General features: G+C 35.2%; 1 protein-coding gene across 1 annotated transcript in view; it reads right to left on the bottom strand.

Annotated features, from left to right (window-relative positions):
• Nucleotides 1–24,140, bottom strand: part of LOC106879865 (collagen alpha-4(VI) chain) — a 90,437-nt gene that overhangs the window by 2,290 nt on the left and 64,007 nt on the right. The window contains exons 11-12 of the mRNA XM_089351006.1: nucleotides 5,889–6,321; nucleotides 4,927–4,977 (exon numbers count right to left, since the gene is read on the bottom strand). Coding sequence (XP_089207132.1) covers nucleotides 4,927–4,977; nucleotides 5,889–6,321 — 484 coding nt within the window. The remainder of the gene's footprint in view (nucleotides 1–4,926; nucleotides 4,978–5,888; nucleotides 6,322–24,140) is intronic.

The following is a 24,140-nucleotide window of genomic DNA, read 5'->3' as shown; positions in this document are numbered from 1 at the left end:
TTTCTTAAGGAAAAATAATGATTGTAAAGTCTCTACTTAAAGTTACATGCGTTTGAGCCTAAGTAAATAAAAGTATTCATGTCAGTTGTTACGTCACATTGATATAAAATATTATTGTTTTTTCAGAGTAGTTTGAGAATTGGAAGATAAAACATTCAATCCTACATTGCCTGGAGCATTATAAGAAAAGTATCATCATACTCAAATGAGAAGCAATGGATGCGCGCTTTACTGTGCCGAATTTTGGGAAATCCTTGTATATCCAAGGAATGTTCTCAATAAATCGAAAGAGCTAAGATTAGTGTACTTGCATAATATTAGACGTACATTCGCATACTTTAAACCCGTTACGTAGTCAGCCTCTAGCAGCACCCTGATGTAGTTGCATATCCCCTGACGTGATGTAAAGCTGTATGTATTAATTGAGAAATAATGTGAACCTATATAATGCGCCTTCTAATTAGGTATCCTTTATATCTTCATCTCATAAATGGTATAGTTGGTAATCCAGCATGTGATTCCTAAGTTATATGTCGATTTTTTTTATCTGTTGTTTATTATTTATTTGTTATATTTTGTTTATTCTAATGTCGCTTGTTGCTAGATTTAATTTTATATTTTACTTTCTATAGTTTATATCTACGGCGGTCCGTTGAAAAGTTCATAGGCTGACGAAGATACTCTCATGGAATATGACCAAATGAGGTTTATTTTTCAACATAGCCTCCAAGCGGTCCAAATGCTCTGACACGTCTATTTTAAATGTGATTCTCGTGTAAAATCAATGTTACAGAGTGTGATAAAGCTGGACTTTTGAATTACTGACTTCTACAGTTTCCATTACAAGGAAAAATGTTCTTATAAACAGTTTCAATAACAGGTGACGGAGCGTCCTAAGGTTTTTAAAAATGACACTTGCATAAGCTGTTACATAGTAGAATCGAAACTGGGAACTTCAAGCCCACGGAGTGATTACTAAACTAACCAGTCATGCTGTGCCCATTCATGCATACATGTTAGAAGCTTGTGGAAGAGTTAGATCACTTCCTAAATTCAGTAAACCCGTGCAAAACATATATTAACATAATACTTACACGTAGTACGTGTGTGTGTGTGTGTGTGTGTGTGTGTGTGTGTGTGTGTGTGTGTGTGCGCGTGTGTATAAAGGCACATGGTCAAGCCGTTAGGTTGTTGTATTAACGACCGCAAGATCGTAGTTTCGATTCCAAAACCGCAGTGCATTGGGTTCTTAAGCAATTCATTCAATCCACCCTGTTTCCGTTCACTTAGCTGTAAATGGGAAATCCTGCAAAGGACTGGCATTTCGTTCAGGGAATACTGGCTATGCGGGCACGCCAGCATTCCCTGAAATGCCCGCAAAGTCAGCATTCATTCGAAAGTTAAAACAATGTGAAGTACTTCAGAATCAATGGTGTATAAAGACATCTGATAGTCTGGTCAGTGCCTATATATATATATATATATATATATATATATATATATATATATATATATATATATATATATATTGCTTTAACCACAACATTTATCTGGTTTTTTAAGCGAAAATCAGACAAAAGTTTTAAACAAAGTAATTTCAATCAATAGTATAATTATCATAAGATACAAATAAGATAATTTATTTTCGGATGCAGAGATGCCGTTAGAGCAACAGAAATATTGGATAAATTACCCTTACGAAGCGGAAAATTTGTCAACAAACAGCCATGGGACACATCTATTTCAAATGTGATTCTCAGGTAAAATCAGCGTCACGTGGCTGTTTGTTGACAGATTTTCCCACTTTGTAAGGATAATTTACCCTATATTTCTGTTATTCTAACGGTGTCTCTGCGTACGAAAATAAATTATCATCTTATTTATATCTTACAATACATATTTCGGCGCTTATAAAAAGCAAATGTTAATTTGTTTATATTTATATGCACGTAGGTATAATTATCGTTTCGTTCCAGTGTCTTCTGTCATCTTGTGGACAGATTTATTATTCCCTCCTCAAAGAATTTACTGTCTTTACTGGCGAAGAAGTCTTCCAGGTGAATCTTTACGTCCTCTTCAGAATCAAAGGTCTGTCCATTCAATGAATTTTGAAGAGACTGGAACCGATCGAAATCTGAAGGCACAATGTCAGGCGAGTATGAAAAGTGCGGCAAAAATTCTCAGCAAGACCCCACTAACTTTTGCTGCGTCTGCAAAAAAGTGTGATGTCGCGATGAAAGGCAATGCCCGAAAGATTAGCAAGTGCTGCATTTCTGGTTGATTGCTGAATTTAATTTGTCCAGCTGGTCACAGTACACATCCGAATGGATGGTTCTATCTGTGGGAATAAGTTCATAAAAGGCAACACCTTTCCACTCTCACGATACTGAAAGTATAACTTTCTTCGGATGAAGTTCTGCTTTGAAGGGTGTTTGTGGTGGTTTGCCGCGCTTTTCCTGTGACGAACCACAGATGGAATTCCATTAGATGAGATTAGCCTCATTCAAATGATGTGAGATACAAACATCGAGCCTGCTGACGTAACTAAGTTGTAGATGGTTTTCAACACTTGATTTGGCTATTTGTCGGGGGATGGTGTCGGAGAAAAAACTTTCCTGATCGAAATCTTGAAAAATCACTTCTGGTACACTCATTTGTAATAACAACCTCTCCTTACCCAGCGTACTCTTCTGTGTAGAGTACGACTACTACTGTATGAGTTAGAGCTGTATGTAGATTATCATCAGCCAGTCAGTTTCAGTATAGTGGTTAGTCTACCACAGCACTTAGAAGCGTTACTTGGAGTGCTCTGCAAGACACAAAGTAGCGGAAATGGTTAGTAATATACCAGTAACTTTTTTTGAAGACTGGTAGAATGCCATGAAGATTGTTCTTGTAAACAGTTTCAATAATATCAGCTGTACCTTATCGATGCCTATGATTCGTGACAAAATTTATATAGATTGTCTTTTCTACATCTAGGAAATCCAAAACAACTCCATAATGAAATGCAACAAGTTGATAGAATAGACTGAGTCAACTGATGCATCAGTGTTGAAGCTACTAAAGCAAAAGTTTCAGAGCATTTCCAATGTATTTTTTCGTTTCTGCAGTTAATAAAAGTTTACTTAATTGTTGTTATAATATCTCAAGTTATTTGCTGAAACTATTTATATCTGACATCATTATTTTCAAAACAACTAATTCGATTAATAAATCAGTGTTTATATATATATGTATATATATATATATATATATATATATATATATATATATATATATAATTCAATGTTGCACTATTTTGGGCCTTCATCATTTGTCAAGTAATGCTTTTGCTATATGAGATAATGGTTCTCTTACTGCTTTTACCTCAGTGTATTTACAAGAGTTCCTTGTTACACTTTGCAGCATTCTCTTACATTACAATTTTATTATTTCACCTTCAATTTTGTCATGTTTCACTTCCTGAATACATTTAGGATTAACTCAGAGTGAACGCTTCCTTCAATAGAATGTATTGCATAAGATTAAAATTTTCTATAGTGATGAATTTGAAGTGTATTACAACTTGTTCAACGATAATGGTATAACTTCAACACTAAAATCTTCTCAATCGTGATATCGATGTTTATGTTTTGGACAATAAGTGAGGTCTACTGCATATTACACTTGCTTTTCAGTTTTACTCCTAGCAAAACAATACGTGTAGTAAAGATGTAACAATTCTAATACGTTACCACAGTTAATAACAGCACATTTGTCTGCTAAACTTCTATGGATTATGTGTTTTTTGGTAGAGAACAATAAGGTGTGGATGATCATTTTCAAGTTCTCTCGGTTCCGCGCCACTGTTATTTTGTGCTTTGCATTCACTCAATAGTCTATCCACATCACCATAGCCTATTGCTGGCAACTAACATTTTCGAAGGCTTTGGGAACCGGTTTATTTTTTAGTTATTTAAAGTAAATGTGTTACTCTCCATGAACTTTTTACAATGGTAACAGGAGGCTTGGCATTTGACAGGATTAAATCTTAATTCACTCGTCGAATCTCAGATTAGACTGCCCAAATTTCGATATGGTCAACACTGGTGACTTTGGTCCATTTTCATTGTAAATATCCTGTGGATAAAACGGAGCCATTGTAGATTCATGGACCACATTTACTGCATTGTCATTTTCATCATTTGAGTATCTATTTTTTGCAATAATCCAATCGTGGTAGTTAATAAAGCTGTTCTGGCGATAGTTTGCATGGGTTATTACTTAAGCATTTAGTAATTTTCACAATTAGCACTTAGCGTCTGTTGGGATTCTTCATGCAAAGTCCTTATATATTTTTCTTTGTGGTAAACAATTGTGTCGTTAGTTACAAACTTTTCAAGTATTCAGTTAAGCAATTACTGGTTAATTAAAATTCTGATGGCAAGAATGGCTAGTAACTGTCTGCATTTCAACAATAGACACTCACACGCACGCGACAATTCCTTCTGCCCAATTTTCGTTTATCAAGTTCCACTCATGTTATTAATTAACTCGAGACTGTATTAAAAGGAACGGTTCCCCTATTTGGATTGAACATGCATCCACATGGTGGAAAAGGAAATTTTTTCACTTGACTGTTCAATTGTCAGAGAATTACGGGTAGTTGATCGACTAAAGTTTTTACTGACACTTGGAAATCTGACCTGAAAATGTGTTTCTGCCTCTTTGTAATAATAATGTGAACGGTTTTACTCTTACTTTCCCGATATAAGACCTTGCTTTGCCAGGTCCGATCTTTTTAAGTCTTTCAATATTTCCGCATAAACTTATCCGCCCCACTGAACGTAAGTTAACGAGCATAATTCAAATGTAGCGTGGAAGACGTTTTACAGAATCGAATATATCATTTATTAATTAAGATATTGTATATTTGAACTTTACCTTCAGTGGTTGAAATTCGGAAGCTTGGTAAAGGAGGTATTTCATTAACAACTGAAAACGTTTTAAAATAGGTGATTAAAAAAAAAAAAACATTGTTGAAATTTGTTATAAAGTTATCTAGAAGAAGAAATTTCGCACGGCTATCACATATTGCCGTCTTTTAAAAAATGTTTGAAAGTTTATCTATTCTACATTGACTCAAAATAATGAATAATACACACAGTGCTGATGTAGAAATATAATCTTAAAATATATCACACCTCAACACGCAATATGTTGGATGAACAATCTAAAAAGAATTAAAATAGTATTTCAAGGTATATTTTCAACATTTTCACCAAGTTCTATTCATTTTACCAAATCCAAAGAGATGGAACGCAAGCTAAAATTCAGTTGTTAACTAGCCTTCAGGTCTATCCTGATCGAGCAAACCTGGGATCTAAGACATTCTAGCCGCGACCATCCTTATTTTTAATATGAGCAAACAATCTGGGGCCACATTATCCAGCATGTTCATTTTTAAGACGATAGGATGTAATTTTCAGGAGCAAATAACCACTTAAAACCTTCATTGGCTCAAAAAATCGGATGCATTTGAAAGTATTGGAAGGAGATAAGTCTTGAATCGATATATTTATTTCACACCACGTACTTTAAACTTTCCTTTTACAACATTAATTACGTTTCTGAGATATATATCTTTCAATGGGTCAGTTTGAACAAAATTTCTGTGATTTATTCAAAAATATGGCTAAGATGACAAAAATTAATTTTAAAAAATATATTGAGATTTGCATCATCTATAGAATAAATCAACTTTTTTCACCAAATAATGATTTTTTTACAACTCTATTAGTTGAGAGAAGTAATCAATGATTTAAAAGAACATGGCAAACAGTAGAAAATAATTATATGAGATGTTTGTCTGAACTATTGGGAAAGAATATATTCTTGTATCTTACCTTTACAAGTTGTGGTTAAGAAGCTTTCTCTTATGCTTTTCAGTTCACTGAAAGATGCTGTTTTTTTAAAGAATATTCTCTCTGGAGAACTTGCAATGTCACGAATCTCTTTTACTTTTATATATTCTCCAATGGCCAACGCAAAGACTTTGATATTAGCTTGATGAACCACATGTGCTGCTGCCGAAGTGGCATGTGGATTCTGGGAATTTCCATCAGTCAGAATGATGGCGAGATGTGTAACAAACGGTCGAGCACCATTTCTTTGCTTAAACATATTAACCAATTCTCTTAACGCCAGCCATGTATAAGTGCTTCCTGTGAGTTGTCGAATTCGACTGACTTTCTGTAGAATACTAGATTTGTCAGTAGATTCGTTCAGGTTAAAATCTATTTCTACCTTATCACTGAATGATAAAACTCCTATTCTTACCTGGATAAAGAAAAAAATTCTTAACATCATCAACAACAACAACAACAACAATAATAATAATAATAGTAATAATAATACTAATAATAATAATAATAATAATCACCAGAGATTCAATCATACTGAGAAGGAATGTGGAGCAAACAACAACAACATAATAAAAATGCTCAATGGATAAATAGGGAAATGAAAAGGAAGAGCAAAATAGCACCGCACATATAGCCCACCATCACTAGCCAAGAGATCACGGATACACTGAGGACTACCAGTAACTGAAAAACTCCAAGGAAAACAAGGTCTCCAACTTCTGGCTGAAACGCCTCCTCACTAGCCATACTCACATAGCAGCAATATTTAATTTATTAATATGTAAGCCAGAATCAACACCAAACTGGATATTGGAAGGATAAACCATCCTAATTTCCAAAAATAAAGACATCATACTCCCACAACATTATAGGAAAATAACATACCTATCAACGACCTACAACATCCTCACATCAGCCATCTATAACCGGCCTTTAATACACCTGGAAACCAACAATGTTTTACTAGAAGAACAAATGGGAGCCGGAGGGGATATATGGTTGTAAGGAGCAACTTCCAGTAAATCGAGCCATTTTAGAAGACTGTAAGAAGAGAAAGACAAACCTCAACATGACTTGGATTGATTACACAGGTCTGCATGATAAATGTCAACATAACTTTTTAAAGCAACTTTTAACACTGATTTCAGATCTGTTATTAGTTTTTCTCCATCACATTTTTCTGTAATAAAACTTTATTTTTTCTGTATTATGGTATCAGAGAATCAGATGACAGTGATTATCTGATTTATTTTGCTCAATAAAATAGATTGCTATAAACTAATACTGACCTAACATTAGTAAAAGTAAAATGGCAACCAATATAAAGTTTATTAAACAGTCGTTGGCAACTCTGACAGACGACGTGACCTAGAAAAGCTGTGTATACGATTACTAACTGATGCTTTAGTGCTGTTTTAGTAGTTCCAGGTCAGTCGTTGGTGATATTTATGTATAAACTCCATTTAAAATGAGTGCATATAGATGTAAGTGCATGAACAATCCAGACATATGTTATCATTAAGTAGAGACAAAATATAACTGACCATGTAAAAAAATCTATACTTCGCTTATTGTGCTGTCACATTTGTGTGGAGGGGCTGAGACTCTGAAAAGCCTGTAAGAAAACAGAAATGCCCTTTGGAATACCAATCGTGTGGCGAGAGCCAAGTAACTACGCTGACGATTGTTATGTCTGCATTGCTAAAGTTGATGGGTACAGTGCAAACAATAAGCATAAGATAGTGTATTTCCTCGGCTATACGGCCTATTGCACATAGAGTTGACATTCCAGCTCCTCTCCCACCACTTGTTTTGGAGAATGTCACATCAGGTAGTGGTGAAGACAAATGTGAAGAAGAAGAAGGTGATGACTACACTCCTGTCGAAATTGAATATCTGCAGTTATTTACACAGGAAGAGCTCAATGATTTGGTGATAAATTTGAACCTACCAAAGGATGCAGCGGAACTTCTTGGTTCTAGGCTAAAAATGAAAAAGCTTTTGTTACCGAGAACCTTCTTCTCTTGGTATCGTTACAGGGAACTCAAGTTGTTACCATTCTTCGCTGAGGATGAATCAATGGTGTTTTGCTGTAATATTCCAAACCTGCTAAACTATTTTGAGATCAAGAGCAATCCCTCAGAATGGAGGCTATTCATTGATTCCTCTAAAAGGAGTTTGATGGCTGTCTTGCTACAACTAAAAGACACGTATGAAAATGTAAAAAAATTTTTGTTAATATAAAGTATGCAGAACACCACTGGCAAGTGTGAGGAGATTTCAAAATTATAGACAAGCTTGTAGGCCAAAAGGCAGGCTACACAAAAATGCTATGTTGCTTATGTGAATGGGACAGCAGTGCGAAAGAAAAGCACTAGATGGTTAAAAACTGGTCACAATATGAAAAGTTTGTTACAGGAACCCAAAAACATTCTGCACGAGTCCTTGATTGAACCTACAAAAGTACTGCTACTCTACTACCTTTGCACATCAAACTGAGTTTGATGAAACAGTTCGTTAAATCTTTGCCTGCAGTTGGACCATGTTTGCAGTGTCACTAAAAAAATGAAGAAAATACCCAAATATAACCAGTGAGAAAATAGAAGCGGGAATATTTGTTGGTCCTGACATACGTAAACTAATGAAAAACCCAGATTATGAGAAATCCATCAATGAAACTCAAAAGCAGGTATGGGTGAGCTTCAAGCGTGTTGTCGAGAACTTTTTGGGAAACAATAAGTGTTCAAATTATAAAGTGACAGTTGATATCATGTTGCAAAACTTTAAAAATCTTGGGTGTACCATGAGCGATAAAACAAACTTTCTTCACTCACACCTCGACTATTTCTCGGCAATCTAAGTGAAGAGCACGGGGAGAGATTTCACCAGGACATTAAAGAAATGGAGCGAAGGTACCAGGGGAGGTGGAATGTGAACATGATGGCAGATTACTGCTGAACCTTAAAGAAAGGTTGCAAGCAACTGCCAAAAGTTGGAAGGAAATAAAAGAAAAGGATGCTTGAAAAGGAGTAAAATTACTTTAAAGTAGCCATGGTAAATGCATTAAAAAATATATATTTAGTCAATATATAGGCCTACATAGATTATTCATATCAGTTCTTTTATTATTCTAGCTATTTGTTCTTAATTTCATCATACTTTTATCTCAAAGTCTGCCACAAAACGGAATTAATGACAAGAAAAATTATCATATATATGACAACTATTTCTGCGAAATTTGTACGTGATAGGCAAAAACTAAAAACATTTGAAATCAGCATTAAAATGTTTCAGAATTACCTAGAAGTAAACAAATATCCATTCACTACATTTAAAAATGCAGACTTGTTTTACCAGAAAGTATTAGACGGTGTTCCACATTCATGGACATTGGAGTCTCTCCAGACAGATAAAGTAGCTCTAAAACTACTAAAATATATCAAGCATACAATGGCAAACTGGAAAACCAGTAAATCACTGAAAAATGAATCTATATCCATGAGAAGTGAAATTTTCCAAGGAGACTCGTTGTCACTCTTGCTTTTCTGCCTTGTTCTGACTCCACTAATAAACTTTTAAAATTAAACCACCATGGGTAACAGATCTTAAGGACAAACAATAAATCATCTCCTATACATACATGACTTAAAACATTTCACTAAAAATACCAGAAAAACCACCTAAAAAATGTCGATAGTTTCAACAAAACATCAGGATGAACATGAAGTTGGACACATGTGCCAAAGTGACACTGCGAAAAAGCAAATTAATCAGTGCTGAAAATACTGCACTCGACATTGACACAGAAATCAGAGAATTAGACCACAATCGCTCATACAAATATCTAAGAATAGACGAAATAGCTAAAATACAAGACACAGAAATGAAAGAGAAAATTAAGACAGAATATTAAAGAAAATACTGAGCTTAATGCTAAAAATAAGATAATACGTTAGCCATACCAGTCATAAATTACAACTTCAATATAATAAACTGGAAGTTCAATGAATTGATAAACTTATATAGAAAAAACAGAAAACTATTAACAGCATACCGAAGTCACCACCCCAAAGCAGACACAGACCGAATATATCTACGCTGCTCAGAAAGCGGTCGTGGCCTAACACAGATAGACAACTACTGTAAAACAACAACAGGACTAGAAAAGTACTTAAAAACAAAAAGCGGAAAACTACTACAGGTAATAAAGCAACACATAGAAAAGAAAACGCTTTTATCTATACACAAGGAGGGGACAAAGCTTAAAACAGAAACTAACTACATTGGCACACTAATCTTAGATGACAGCATAGCAGAAAGAGCCAAAGAGAGTAAAAGCAATATGAAAACAGAACTACAAAACATACTAAAGAAAAAAAAAAAAAAGAGAAAATCACTCCATGGCCAATACGCTGTTTGAGAGAAAAGAAATGAGCTAAAGTAATAGCCAACAAGGGCTCAAAATCTCTGGACTGAATGTAAAAACGGAGGGGCTGGAACTCGCTGTACAAGACCAATACCTGATGACCACAACAACTATAAAAACAAAATAATGAAAACAAGCCCTATGGCTGTTCAGTCCTTACCAAATCTGAATATATATATATATATATATATATATATATATATATATAATATATAGTTTTAGGGAAAATAACCAAGTTTCAAGAACTCATCGATGAAAATTCACTATCACATATAGAAAAATTAATAATTAAAAGCACAATAAATGAATATAATATAAAACAAAGTAAATATCATAAGATAAAGATATACATATATACACAAATACACACACACACACACACACACACATGCATGTATATATATATATATATATATATATATATATATATATATATATATATATATATATGTATATATATATAATTATGTGTATTTCTTCTATCTTAATGAATAAAAATTCTTCTGATAGAATAAATGGGTTAATAGAAACCAATGTAGCAAAGAACACAAAATAACTGTGGTTTAGTTCCTGTTTTTAAGGCAGGAACTCTTTGAAATTTTGGGTATTTGAGTATATTTAAGAATTTAAGGATTGGAGAAAACGCATGTTATAATTGCATACTTTATTCCTACATATGTTTCAAAGGATTACAACCTGTGTGATCCATAGGGATCTTTGATATTAAAATTGTAACCTTCTCATCAGGGAAAGCATGAGAATCATCTTAAACGTAAGACATTATGACCGATTATGAAAACAATAGATGGATAAGGTTATAACTTGATTCATTTGAAAAAAACCGTTAGAGAGTTGGACGCTGCCGGATAGTGGGTTGGACAACACATACCAATGAATGTGTGAGAGCGTAAATGCATACATAAATACACATACACAAACACACGCATATACATGCATACTGATACACACACACATATATACATATATATGTGTATATACACATACATACATATGTGCACTCGCATATACATATGTATGTATATATACACACACACACACATATATCTATATATATATACACATATATATATATACACACTCATACGTCCACATTTATACATATGCACATACGTACCCACGCATATACAAATATACACATGTGTGCGTGTCCCCATATACACTTATGTATCCATTCACATATACACACATGTATAAATAGAAATAGATTCATGCACATACACATAGCTATACATCTACGCCTATTACCTAATCAAATAAACAAATTCGCATATACATATACATACATGTATACATATGTAAACACACTCATGCATATACACACATACATACAAATACATATATATATATATATATATATATATATATATATATATATATATATACATATATATATGTGTATATATAAAAGGAAAATAACTCAAGTGTTTTTATATATACATACATACACACACACACCCATATACATACATCCACATATCCATATATATGTGTGTGTGCGTGTGCATGCATACATATACATATACTCATACACACACACACATATACATATATATTTTTTTTCGTACACACACACATACACACATATACACATATATATATACATACATAAACACACATACACGCATACATACATATATACATACACACACATACACATAGAAATATGTACTTACATACAGAACCTAATAACGCATATATATGGTTTTATACAAATACATACACAATTATACATGCTTACATATATGTAGATTTGTACACATACACACACACACACATATATATATATATACACTTACAAACATACATACCCCCCCCACACACACACAGGTATACATGTATACATACATGCACACAGATACACTCATCCACACACCTATATACCCATATACACACATATATACATATATATATATACACACATCCGGCAGACACTCTAGCCAAATCGACTACATCCTCGCCAGAAATAGGGAAAGAGGGCGGCTTATAAATGCCAAAACCTACCCTGGCGAAGAATGTACCCCACAACATAGATTAGTAGTTAGCGACTTTGGGATCAAGGCAAAATGGGTGCCCAGAATTAGACAGGCTTGGAGGAGAAGGGTGTGGAAGCTTAAAGACCCTGCAAACGGACAGAGACTTAGAGGCAAGTTACTTGAAGCATTTAACGAAATAGAAGGGGATATAGCATCATACAACGTGGAAGACAATTGGAGATTTCTGCGGGACAACCTGTTGAAAGCCACCGACCAGATTTGTGGGTGGTGTAAGGTCCCCTCCCGACCCAGAGTAACGTGGTGGTGGAACAAGGAGGTAGACAGGGCTATTAGACAAAAGAAACAGGCTTGGAAGGACTGGAAGAACGGTGGTAGCAGGGAATTGTACCAATGTGCCAGAAGGGAGGCTAGGCGACAGGTTTATTTAGCCAGAGGGGAAGCAGATAAGGAAAGATTTGCCAATGTTCTGCGCCGTGAGGACCAAAGACTCGAGGTATTTCGTGTTGCAAGACAGTGTAGGAGAGAGAATAGTGATGTTGTAGGAGAGAAATGTGTTCGCATGGATGATGGTACGCTTGCATTAAATGAGGATGCAAAGAAAGAGGTCTGGAGATGCCACTACGATAGATTGCTTAATGAAGAGAATGAATGGGAGAAAGAGAGCCTGCCGTATGTCAACCCAATAGAGGGACCAGCTATCCGAGTTGATAGTACCAGGGTAGATAAAGCAATTAAGAGTATGAAGACCGGGAAAGCCCCCGGCCCATCAGGAATCACTGCAGAGATGCTCAAAATATCTGGCAGTGTTGGCTATAGCCTAGTCACCCGTATTACGAATCAGGTGATACACGAAGGAGTCATACCCAATGACTGGTGTAGCAGCATCATAGTCAACTGCTACAAAGGTAAAAGTGACGCTTTAGATACAAATAATTACAGAGGCATCAAGCTGTTAGATCAGGTTATGAAAGTTACAGAGAGGGTCATAGCCCAACTAATTAGGGAGCGAATCAATTTAGATGAGATGCAGTTTGGGTTCGTGCCAGGTAAAAGCACTACTGATGCCTTATTTCTAGTGAGACAGTTGCAGGAGAAATACCTAGCTAAGGATAAACCTCTGTACCTGGCTTTCGTTGACATGGAGAAAGCCTTTGACAGGGTCCCCCGATCCCTTATCTGGTGGTCAATGAGGAAACTTGGGATAGAAGAATGGTTAGTGAGAGCTGTGCGAGCCATGTACAGAGATGCTGCCAGTAAGGTGAGGGTTGGAAATGAGTACAGCAATGAATTCCGGGTAGAGGTAGGGGTCCACCAAGGTTCCGTCCTCAGCCCCCTCTTATTTATCATAGTCCTCCAGGCAATCACAGAGGAGTTCAAGACAGGTTTCCCCTGGGAGCTCCTCTATGCTGATGACCTTGCCCTAATTGCGGAGTCACTATCAGAACTAGAGGAGAAGTTTCAGGTGTGGAAGCAAGGTCTAGAATTGAAGGGCCTTAGAGTCAACCTAGCTAAAACCAAAATCCTAATAAGTAGGAAGGTAGATAAAACACAAACCCCTTCAGGTAGATGACCCTGCTCAGTATGTAGAAAAGGAGTAGGTAGTAGCTCTATAAGATGTACCCGGTGCAAGCTATGGACACATAAGAGGTGCAGCAACATCAAAGGCAGGTTAACTAGCAAGTTAGTTTTTGTTTGTGGCAGATGTTCAGGTGCAATAAAGACTGTAAACAAACAGGAAACAACTTCTATCTCATTCCAGGGTGAAAAACTAGAGGTAGTCGATAGCTTCCGCTATCTGGGCGACCAAGTTAGTAGTGGGGGTGGGTGCGCTGAAAGTGTAGCTGCTAGAATAAGAATAGCCTGGGAAAAGTTTAGAGAGCTCTTACCCCTGCTGGCGACAAAGGGACTCTCACTCAGGGTAAAAGGCAGACTGTATGACGCATGCGTACGAACAGCCATGCTACATGGCAGTGAAACATGGGCTGTAACTGCTGAGGACATACGTAAGCTCGCAAGGAATGAAGCCAGTATGCTCCGTTGGATGTGTAATGTCAATGTGAATACCCGTCAGTGTGAAAGTATCTTGAGAGAAAAGCTGAACATTAGAAGCATCAGTTGTGGTGTGCAAGAGAGACGATTGCGCTGGTATGGACATGTGGTGAGAATGGATGAGGATAGCTGCGTGAAAAAGTGCCACACCCTAACAGTTGAGGGAACCCGTGGAAGAGGTAGGCCCAGGAAGACCTGGGCTGAGGTGGTGAGGCAAGACCTTCGTACATTGGGCCTCACCGAGGCGATGACTACTGACCGAGACCTTTGGAAATGTGCTGTGCGTGAGAAGACCCGGCAAGCCAAGTAAGATCGTTGCCAGTGCCCCTGGACTGGTTCTTGTGCGGGTGGCACATGAGATGCACCATTTTGAGCGTGGCCGTTGCCAGTACCGCCTGACTGGCTCCCGTAGGATTTTCGAGCGAGATCGTTGCCAGTGCCCCTGGACTGGCTTGTGCGGGTGGCACATAAAATACACCATTTCGAGCGTGGCCGTTTTCGTGCGGGTGACACGTAAAAGCACCCACTACACTCTCTGAGTGGTTGGCGTTAGGAAGGGCATCCAGCTGTAGAAACTCTGCCAAATTAGACTGGAGCCTGGTGTTGCCATCCGGTTTCACCAGTCCTCAGTCAAATCGTCCAACCCATGCTAGCATGGAAAGCGGACGTTAAACGATGATGATACACATACATATATATACATATATATATATATACATATATATATATACATATATATATATACATATATATATATACATATATATATATATATACATATACATATATATATATATACATATATATATATATATATACATATATATATATATATATACATATATATATATACATATATATATATATACATATATATATATATACATATATATATATATATACATATATATATATATACATATATATATATATACATATATATATATATACATATATATATATATACATATATATATATATACATATATATATATATACATATATATATATATACATATATATATATATATACATATATATATATATATATACATATATATATATATATATACATATATATATATATATACATATATATATATATATATACATATATATATATATATACATATATATATATATATACATATATATATATATATATATATATATACATATATATATATATATATATATACATATACATATATATATATATATATATATACATATATATATATATATATATATACATATATATATATATATATATATACATATATATATATATATATATACATATATATATATATATATATATACATATATATATATATATATATATATATATATATACATATATATATATATATATATATATATATATATATACATATATATATATATATATATACATATATACATATATATATATATATATATACATATATACATATATATATATACATATATATATATATACATATATATATACATATACATATATATATACATATATATATATATATATATATATATATATATACATATATATACATATATATATATATATATATATATATATATACATATATATACATATATATACACATATATATACATATATATATATATATACATATATATATATACATATATATATATACATATATATATATACATATATATATATACATATATATATATACATATATATATATACATATATATATATACATATATATATATACATATATATATACATATATATATATACATATATATATATACATATATATATATACATATATATATATACAAATATATATATACATATATATATATACATATATATATATATATACATATATATATATATACAAATATATATATATACATATATATATATATACATATATATATATATATACATATATATATATATATACATATATATATATATACATATATATATATATACATATATATATATATACATATATATATATATACATATATATATATACATATATATATATACATATATATATATACATATATATATATATACATATATATATATATACATATATATATATATACATATATATATATATATACATATATACATATATATATATATACATATATATATATATACATATATATATATATACATATATATATATATACATATATATATATATATACATATATATATATATACATATATATATATATACATATATATATATATATACATATATATATACATACATATATATATACATACATATATACATACATATATATATACATATATATATATACATATATATATACATATATATATATACATATATATATATACATATATATATACATATATATATATATACATATATATATATATACATATATATATACATATATATATATATAATTTGAGGACAGCCTCAGACGCATAGAAGAGGTCCTGACAAATCTGGACCAACACATCAATATACTTTTCCTAGGCGACTTTAACCTCCCAAATGTTAAATGGCCTGAAGGTCACATCCTCTCTGGGATGTCACTGCATGAACAAAGCCAGGCAAAATCATTGCTAGAACTATCCAACATGCTGTTCATGGAACAAGTGATACTCCAACCAACCAGGGGAAGCAATATTTTAGATCTCTGCTTCACAAACAATGTGAGCCTAATCCATAATGTGAAAATAACGCCCACGTCTCTCTCAGATCATAATATTATAGAATTAACTATGTGTGGTCCTAGACAACCCACTGACACCCACCCCACCAGGAGGACTCAAGCAATATCCAACCTGAATTTCCACGGGGCGGACTGGAAGTCAATTCGCAGAGAGATTCGAAATCAAAACTGGCACGACAGCCTTTCTATACAAGACAATGACCTCAAACTAAGTCATTTTATGTCAACCATACAAGACATATGCACCAAATACGTGCCATATAGAAAGACCAGCAAACATGCCAATAGAATTCCTAGAGACAGGAAAATCCTTATGAGACACAGAACAAAGGTCTCAAACCAGTTAAATAGAGAACTGGAGGATAGGAAAAGGGCTAAATTAAAACTAACACTGTTAGAAATAGAAAACAAAATTAAACTCTCCCATGAAAAGGAGAGAGCAAAGAAGGAAAGAGAGCAGTAGAAAGCATAAAAACAAACCCCAAGGCTTTCTATAGATTTGCAAAGGAGACTGCTACGGTGCAGTATAAGATAGGACCCCTGTTCCTGCCTAATAGCTCACTGACTGCAGATCCCACATGGATAAGTGAAGTGCTCAGTACACAATTCAAGAGTGTCTTCACCTCTCCTCTGAGTCACATGCAGATAAAGAACCCAGCTGATTTCTTTGACAATAGCACTCAGCAGAAGGGGACTGCATCCATTACCTACATCGACATTGAAGAGGAAGATGTGATAGCTGCCATAAATGAAATGAGCTCAAATTCGGCAACTGGCCCCGATGGTTTCCCAGCTGTCCTCTTAAAGTCGTGTAAACAAGAATTAGCAGGACCACTCCGGATACTCTTCCAGAGTTTCCTTGCAAATGGTAAACTTCCCAAAAAGCTGAAGGAAGGCACCATATGTCCTATCCATAAAGGTGGAAGCAGAGCAGAGGCTGGAAACTACAGGCCCATCTCTCTAACTTCACATATTAGCAAAGTCATGGAACGAATTGTCAGAAGGAGATTGATTGCGTTCCTAGAAGAAAATGACTTGCTGAATGAGACCCAGCATGGTTTCCGTCCAGGTAAAAGCTGCCTCACGCAGCTCTTGCAGCATTATGACTGGGTCCTGAAGCAGCTACTTGACCATTCAAATGTTGATGTGATATATCTCGACTTTGCAAAAGCCTTTGACAAAGTTGATCATGGCTTGATATGTCACAAGCTGCGAAACCTTGGCATAGCTGGTAAATTAGGAGAGTGGCTGCATGACTTCCTGAATGGTAGAAGTCAGACAGTTGCAGCCAATGGAGAACTATCTAGGGAAACACAAATATTGAGCGGTGTTCCACAGGGAACTGTTCTGGGGCCACTACTGTTCATAGTGGCCCTTCTGGACATGCCCACGGTCACTCGGAGAGCCACTGTCACTAGCTATGCTGATGACACAAAGATATCTCAGGCAATAAAGAATCCTGATGATATTGTAAGCCTGCAGAATGACCTAAATGCAATATATGAGTGGGCAGAGCAAAATAATATGCAGTTCAATGCAAAAAAATTTCAAGTACTGCGCTACAAGACCACGAGTACCTCCCAACTGGCATACACAGGGCCTGGAGGTACTGCAATCCCAGAACCACAAACAGTTAGAGATCTGGGCATCAACATGTGTAGTGATGCATCATTTCACATGCACATTATCAAGTTGACAGCAAGGTGCAGACAACTGGCGGGGTGGATACTGAGGACTTTCCGTACAAGGGATCAAAAAGTCATGTTGATTCTATGGAAGACATTTGTTCTGAGCCGCCTAGACTATTGCTCTCAGTTGTGGTCACCACACAGTGTTAAGCGGACAGCAGAACTCGAGGCAATTCAGCGGCACTATACAAAAAAGATCGCCACAGTCCAACAGATGAACTACAGGGAGCGACTGAAGGCACTAGGTCTCTACTCCCTGGAGCGCAGGCGGGAGAGATATGTAATAATATACATATGGAAAATACTGGAAGGACTGGTGCCAAACTTTGGTATCAAGTACTACAGGAATGCCCGCACGGGTCGCCACTGCATGGTGCCAAAGGTACCGTCCTCTGCATCTCACATAAGAACGAGATACTGCAGCAGCCTCGGTTTCAGAGGACCTCAGCTCTTCAATGCCCTGCCAAAACATTTGAGAGACATGCAAGACATGGATGCGGAGGTCTTCAAGACAAAACTTGACGCTTTCCTCTCCACGATACCAGACGAACCAATGGCTCGTAATGAGACGCAGTTTAGGGCAGCTGTGTCAAATTCTCTTATACACCAGATGTGCCATCAAAACTCTTGATTGGACCATGTCAGGTGGGGGAGAAGAGCCATGCAAGGAACGTGAAAATCACGGTGGTGCACCAGCATGACCGCAGCCACTTGGCTGAAACACATAAATAAATAAATAAAATACATATATATATATATATACATATATATATATATATATATATATATATACATACACATAAATACATGTACATACACACACATATACACATGCACACATACCCATACACATACATACATATATACATACACATACATACATATACACATACATACACAGTGGCCCGGGAACAAAATTTGCTTAGGGGGTGCAAACTCAGTTCCAAAATTTGGCACTACTGGAGAAGTGTGGCTCCAAGTTCTGGGAGTGTACATGTCACAAATTTGCGCATGCGCACGCGTTATTCGTAAGTAGTCGAATTTAGCACTCAGGTAAAAAAACGAGACGCTCGCTACTTGCTGTAAATGGAGGGTGGGTTATGCATATGATACAAGAAGAAAATTGCAGATAAATTGAATAAAAACATGAAAAATAACAAACTGATATTTCATTGAAAAGTAAACCATTCTGAAAGATAGTTCAGAATGTTTTCAAAACATTTATCTCCAGCTTTTCCCATATTTTATTAAGGGTTAAGGATTATGATTAGGGTTTAGGGTTAGGGCTTAGGTTTAGAGTTAGGGTTTAAAGTTAGGGGAGATGAATGTTTTTTCAGTATTCAATGATTATTTTTCACTTTTATATTCAACTTATCTGCAATTTTCTTTTTGTATTACATGGATAACCCCGCTCCTTTTACAGCAAGTAGCGCGAATCTGCACATCTCGTCATTTGCCTTGTGAGCTAAAATCGACTACTTACAACTAAAGCGCGTGCACGCATAAATTTGTGACATGCGCACTCTCAGAACTCGGGTTCACACTTCTGTAGTACCCAAAATTTTACAAACAAGGTGAAGTTTTCTAATTTGGGTACCAAAACAAACACATGTTCAATAATAATAACTTTTATTATTATGAGGATCGACTGGACAGTTAACAGGCTGACCAATATATTCTCAGAGAATGTGACCAAATGAAGTTCATTTTTAAATATTAGGATCTTTTCTGCTTGATTTCACCTTCTGAAATTTTAAAATTAAGCGAAAATTTTCAAATTTGATATATTGGTGTAATTTTTCCCGTTGAATCTGATGCTATTCACTTATTCCAGAAAAACTTTAGAAAACTGTAACAGAGGTTTAAAGTTTGATCATTTTCCCTCCATCAGAGAACAGGATGTGGAAGCTGGCATTTTATACAAGGTGACAACATTACAATGTTAAAACATTCAACGATGGAACTTTTAATAAAGTTTTGTGAAATGTTGGATAAACATACTATTGGTTTAGTTCATGTGAACAATATACAATTTTGAAATTGGAATAAAATTGAGGCAATTGAAAAGTGAAAATCAAACAGAAAAGATATCTACATACTTCTTTCAGCGATTCATTGCTTCGATTGCCTTGGAAAAGAAGCTATCCTGTTAGTTAAACAAGTTTTCAACAGCTGATAAGACATCATCACTATGATATTGGTTCCAAGCCGAGTATTTTTTATATATATATGTAGGGGATATAGATAATAAGATGAGGTCAAATCACTAAAGTAGGGAGGGTGGCTTAGCAGTTCAAAGCCAATCACACACAGCAGCCATCGAAACCAATTACTTGTGCACTGGAGTATTTGTTTTGATGAAAGAAAAACATACTCGACAGTTTTCCTTGCGTTTGGCCTTGATAGCCTTTCGCAACTGCCTTAGAAAGGTGGCACAGTACAGCACCCTCCATTGATGGTGAGAGCCTTTGAAAGTAGTCAATAAACGCGATGCTTTTTGCAATCCAAAATACTGAGGCCATCACCTTCCCTGCAGATTAAACGATCTTGATGACCTTCTTTAGAGTAAGTGTTGAAGAGTGTCTCCACTGTTAGATTATCTCTTATTCTCTAACTCAAAATGATAAACCCAACACATTTAAGGAAACTGGATTTGCCTCAAGCAATGTCAGATATTATCGAAATGTGATCAGCCTGGTGCTCTTTTAATCAGGTGTCAGAAGAAGCAACACCCACCAAGCAGAAACTTTCATCATGCCAAATTTATTGTGTAGAATATTCTCAGCCCTCACATGTGATATGCTAATAACATTAGCAATTTATATTTTTTCTCCAGTGGAAGCAGTTGCAGATTGTTCAGATCATTAGTCTTCTCAAAATTATCTCTGCTCAAATCAGTTAATCAGCTTTGCACTGTTGATAAAACTGGAGCATCATCCTCCGATATATCAACATGTCCTTGGGGACTAAATCGTTTTTCTACAGGTACTTGATAACAGCATGATGCCAAATTTTGTTCATCTTGAAGAGAAGCCACTAATAGTTACTTTTGAAGTTTTCTCTGAACATTCAAATGTCAGTTTACCAAGAAATAATAAGCTATAAGAAGTGTTAAAATGGAAGTAAGCCGAGTTTTTGCATCACTCCATAATACACACGTATATGAAAAAAACTGTATCAACATATTCCAAAAGTTTTCCTACGCTCACACGTTTTGTTAATGAAACGTTTTGTTTCATGAGGATGTGCAAAGTGTTTTCATCGTATGTGTAAGACGGTGTTGTGTCATTGTGGTACGGAGTCAGGTCTTCAAATGGCGAAGTGCACTGAATGATCTTTTGCTTGATGCAACAGATACAGGTGAAGACAAGACAAGCTGCATTCACGCCAACACTTGTGGCATACTAGAACGAAAAATAGCATCAGACACTCTCCATTTATCAACTATGTCATTAAATAATTTAGGCAAATTTTCCCTTTCCGTCCATAGGCTAGCAAGAAGTTTGATTTGAGATGACAGTAAGAGCAAATCAAAAGAAGCAGGTAGATGTGCATTTTCAAAGTTAAATACTCCACAATTGACTGCTGACAACAGCAACTCCACTCGCTCAGAGCATACACGTATTCCCTGTTGCTGAAACCGGCGAGTCAATTCATTTTCGATGACAGCCACTATAGAGAAAAATTGCCGACGCCAGTCATCGGTGACAGAAAGAGCAACTTCTTCAGTAGTTGTTGTGTACCTAAAGCGCAGTGGTGTATTTTTAGATCGCGAAATGTTGGGTATTTTCACCAAGTCAGAAGAGGATACTTCATCAAGATATTTTTCAAAAACCTTCTCACTTCTCATTTTTGAAAGAGAGGTTTTCAACTTTTCAAGCAATTTCAAGCAATCACCGGCTGTCGTGCCTGGACGCTGTAAGCTACGTGCCACTGGCTCACATACCCCAAATATATCCCCAGCGATTTTAATACCGAACAAAGTGGAAGCTTTGCCAGATTGTTTTAGCAGCCCTTTAACAGTAGCCTTTGTTGTTGCTCTTAATGATGAGTCATTAAGAAGGTCAAGCAAAAAATTTTGAATATTCTTATAATTGTTTTCTGCTCATTTCAGTGCTGTTGCTCTAATGCACCACCGAGTTGGACACACTGCTTGCAACATGATGACATTCTCACCACAAAGATTTGTCCATTGTGCTTTTCTTGTTGGTGACTTTTACAAAAATGGCGTGTTGATGAACAAAGTTCAGTGCATCAGCTACAAAGGTAAACATAGAACTAACTTCTTGGAGGACAAGGTCTAGAGAGTGGTTTCCACAGTGTACTAAATATGTACCTGGGAACAAATTTTTCAATCGCATCTGTACACCTGAAATGTTTCCACTCATGGTACTTGCACCATCAAATGAAAAACAGCATAGCTTTGAGTCAAGTGAAATGTTTAGGCGACAAAAAGTATCTAGAAAAATCTTAGTCAGTGTCTTCGAAGAGCAGTCAGGGGGATTATAAAAACCTAGAAAATCCTCATTGACATTCAGGTCTTCAGAAACGTACCGGACAGTGATTGATACTTGTTCCATGCCAAAGCAATTAGTGGTACCATCACATATAATGCCAATAAATCTGGAATTTTCTACTTTTATTTTGATCTCATGTAAAATGTTATGAGCATATGCCTCTAAAATTTCATTTTGAGTTGTATCAGAGAGGAAATTGTCCCGACGCTTAAACCACTGACTTACTTCTGCACTGCATTCTTCAGCAAGTTCCCTTACAAGATTTATGAAGTTTCCCATAAGATTTTGAATTTCTGTTGAATACAACATGGCAGATGATTAAAAAGGGCAGACACAAGAAAGAAAAAATAAGTATAGAACCACGTATAAGGTCACTGAATTGTAACAAAAGAACTCTGGCCGAACAAAAACCTGAAAAACAAACAGTGAACATCAAATAAATAGGGCTTGTGTTTTTATTGGCAAAACCAGCAACATGGCGTTCCATCCAATATGCTTCAAAAAACGATAGGCTATACTAGAGCACCGTCTTTTATTTGAACAAATCAACGCCAGGAATTATTCTTTGGAAGCCTCGTATTAATTCTATCACTTCTTTTTTCGAACCGCCAAGTTACAGGGGCATAATCGCATCAACATTAGTTATCAGGCGATGGTGGGGTGCCATTCAGACACAAATACATACATTCGTATATATATGCGTGCGTGTATGTGTGCTTGCATATGTACCTACCTACCTCTCTCTCTCTCTCTCACTATATATATATATACACACACACACACACACACACACACACACACACACACACACACACACGCACACA

The sequence above is a fragment of the Octopus bimaculoides genome, chromosome 4 (genome assembly GCF_046866305.1).
Source record: "Octopus bimaculoides isolate indiv1 chromosome 4, ASM4686630v1, whole genome shotgun sequence".
Classification (NCBI taxonomy): Eukaryota; Metazoa; Mollusca; class Cephalopoda; order Octopoda; family Octopodidae; genus Octopus; species Octopus bimaculoides.
The sequence above is the reverse complement of the archived record's forward strand: the minus strand, read 5'-3'. Positions and strand labels throughout refer to the sequence as shown.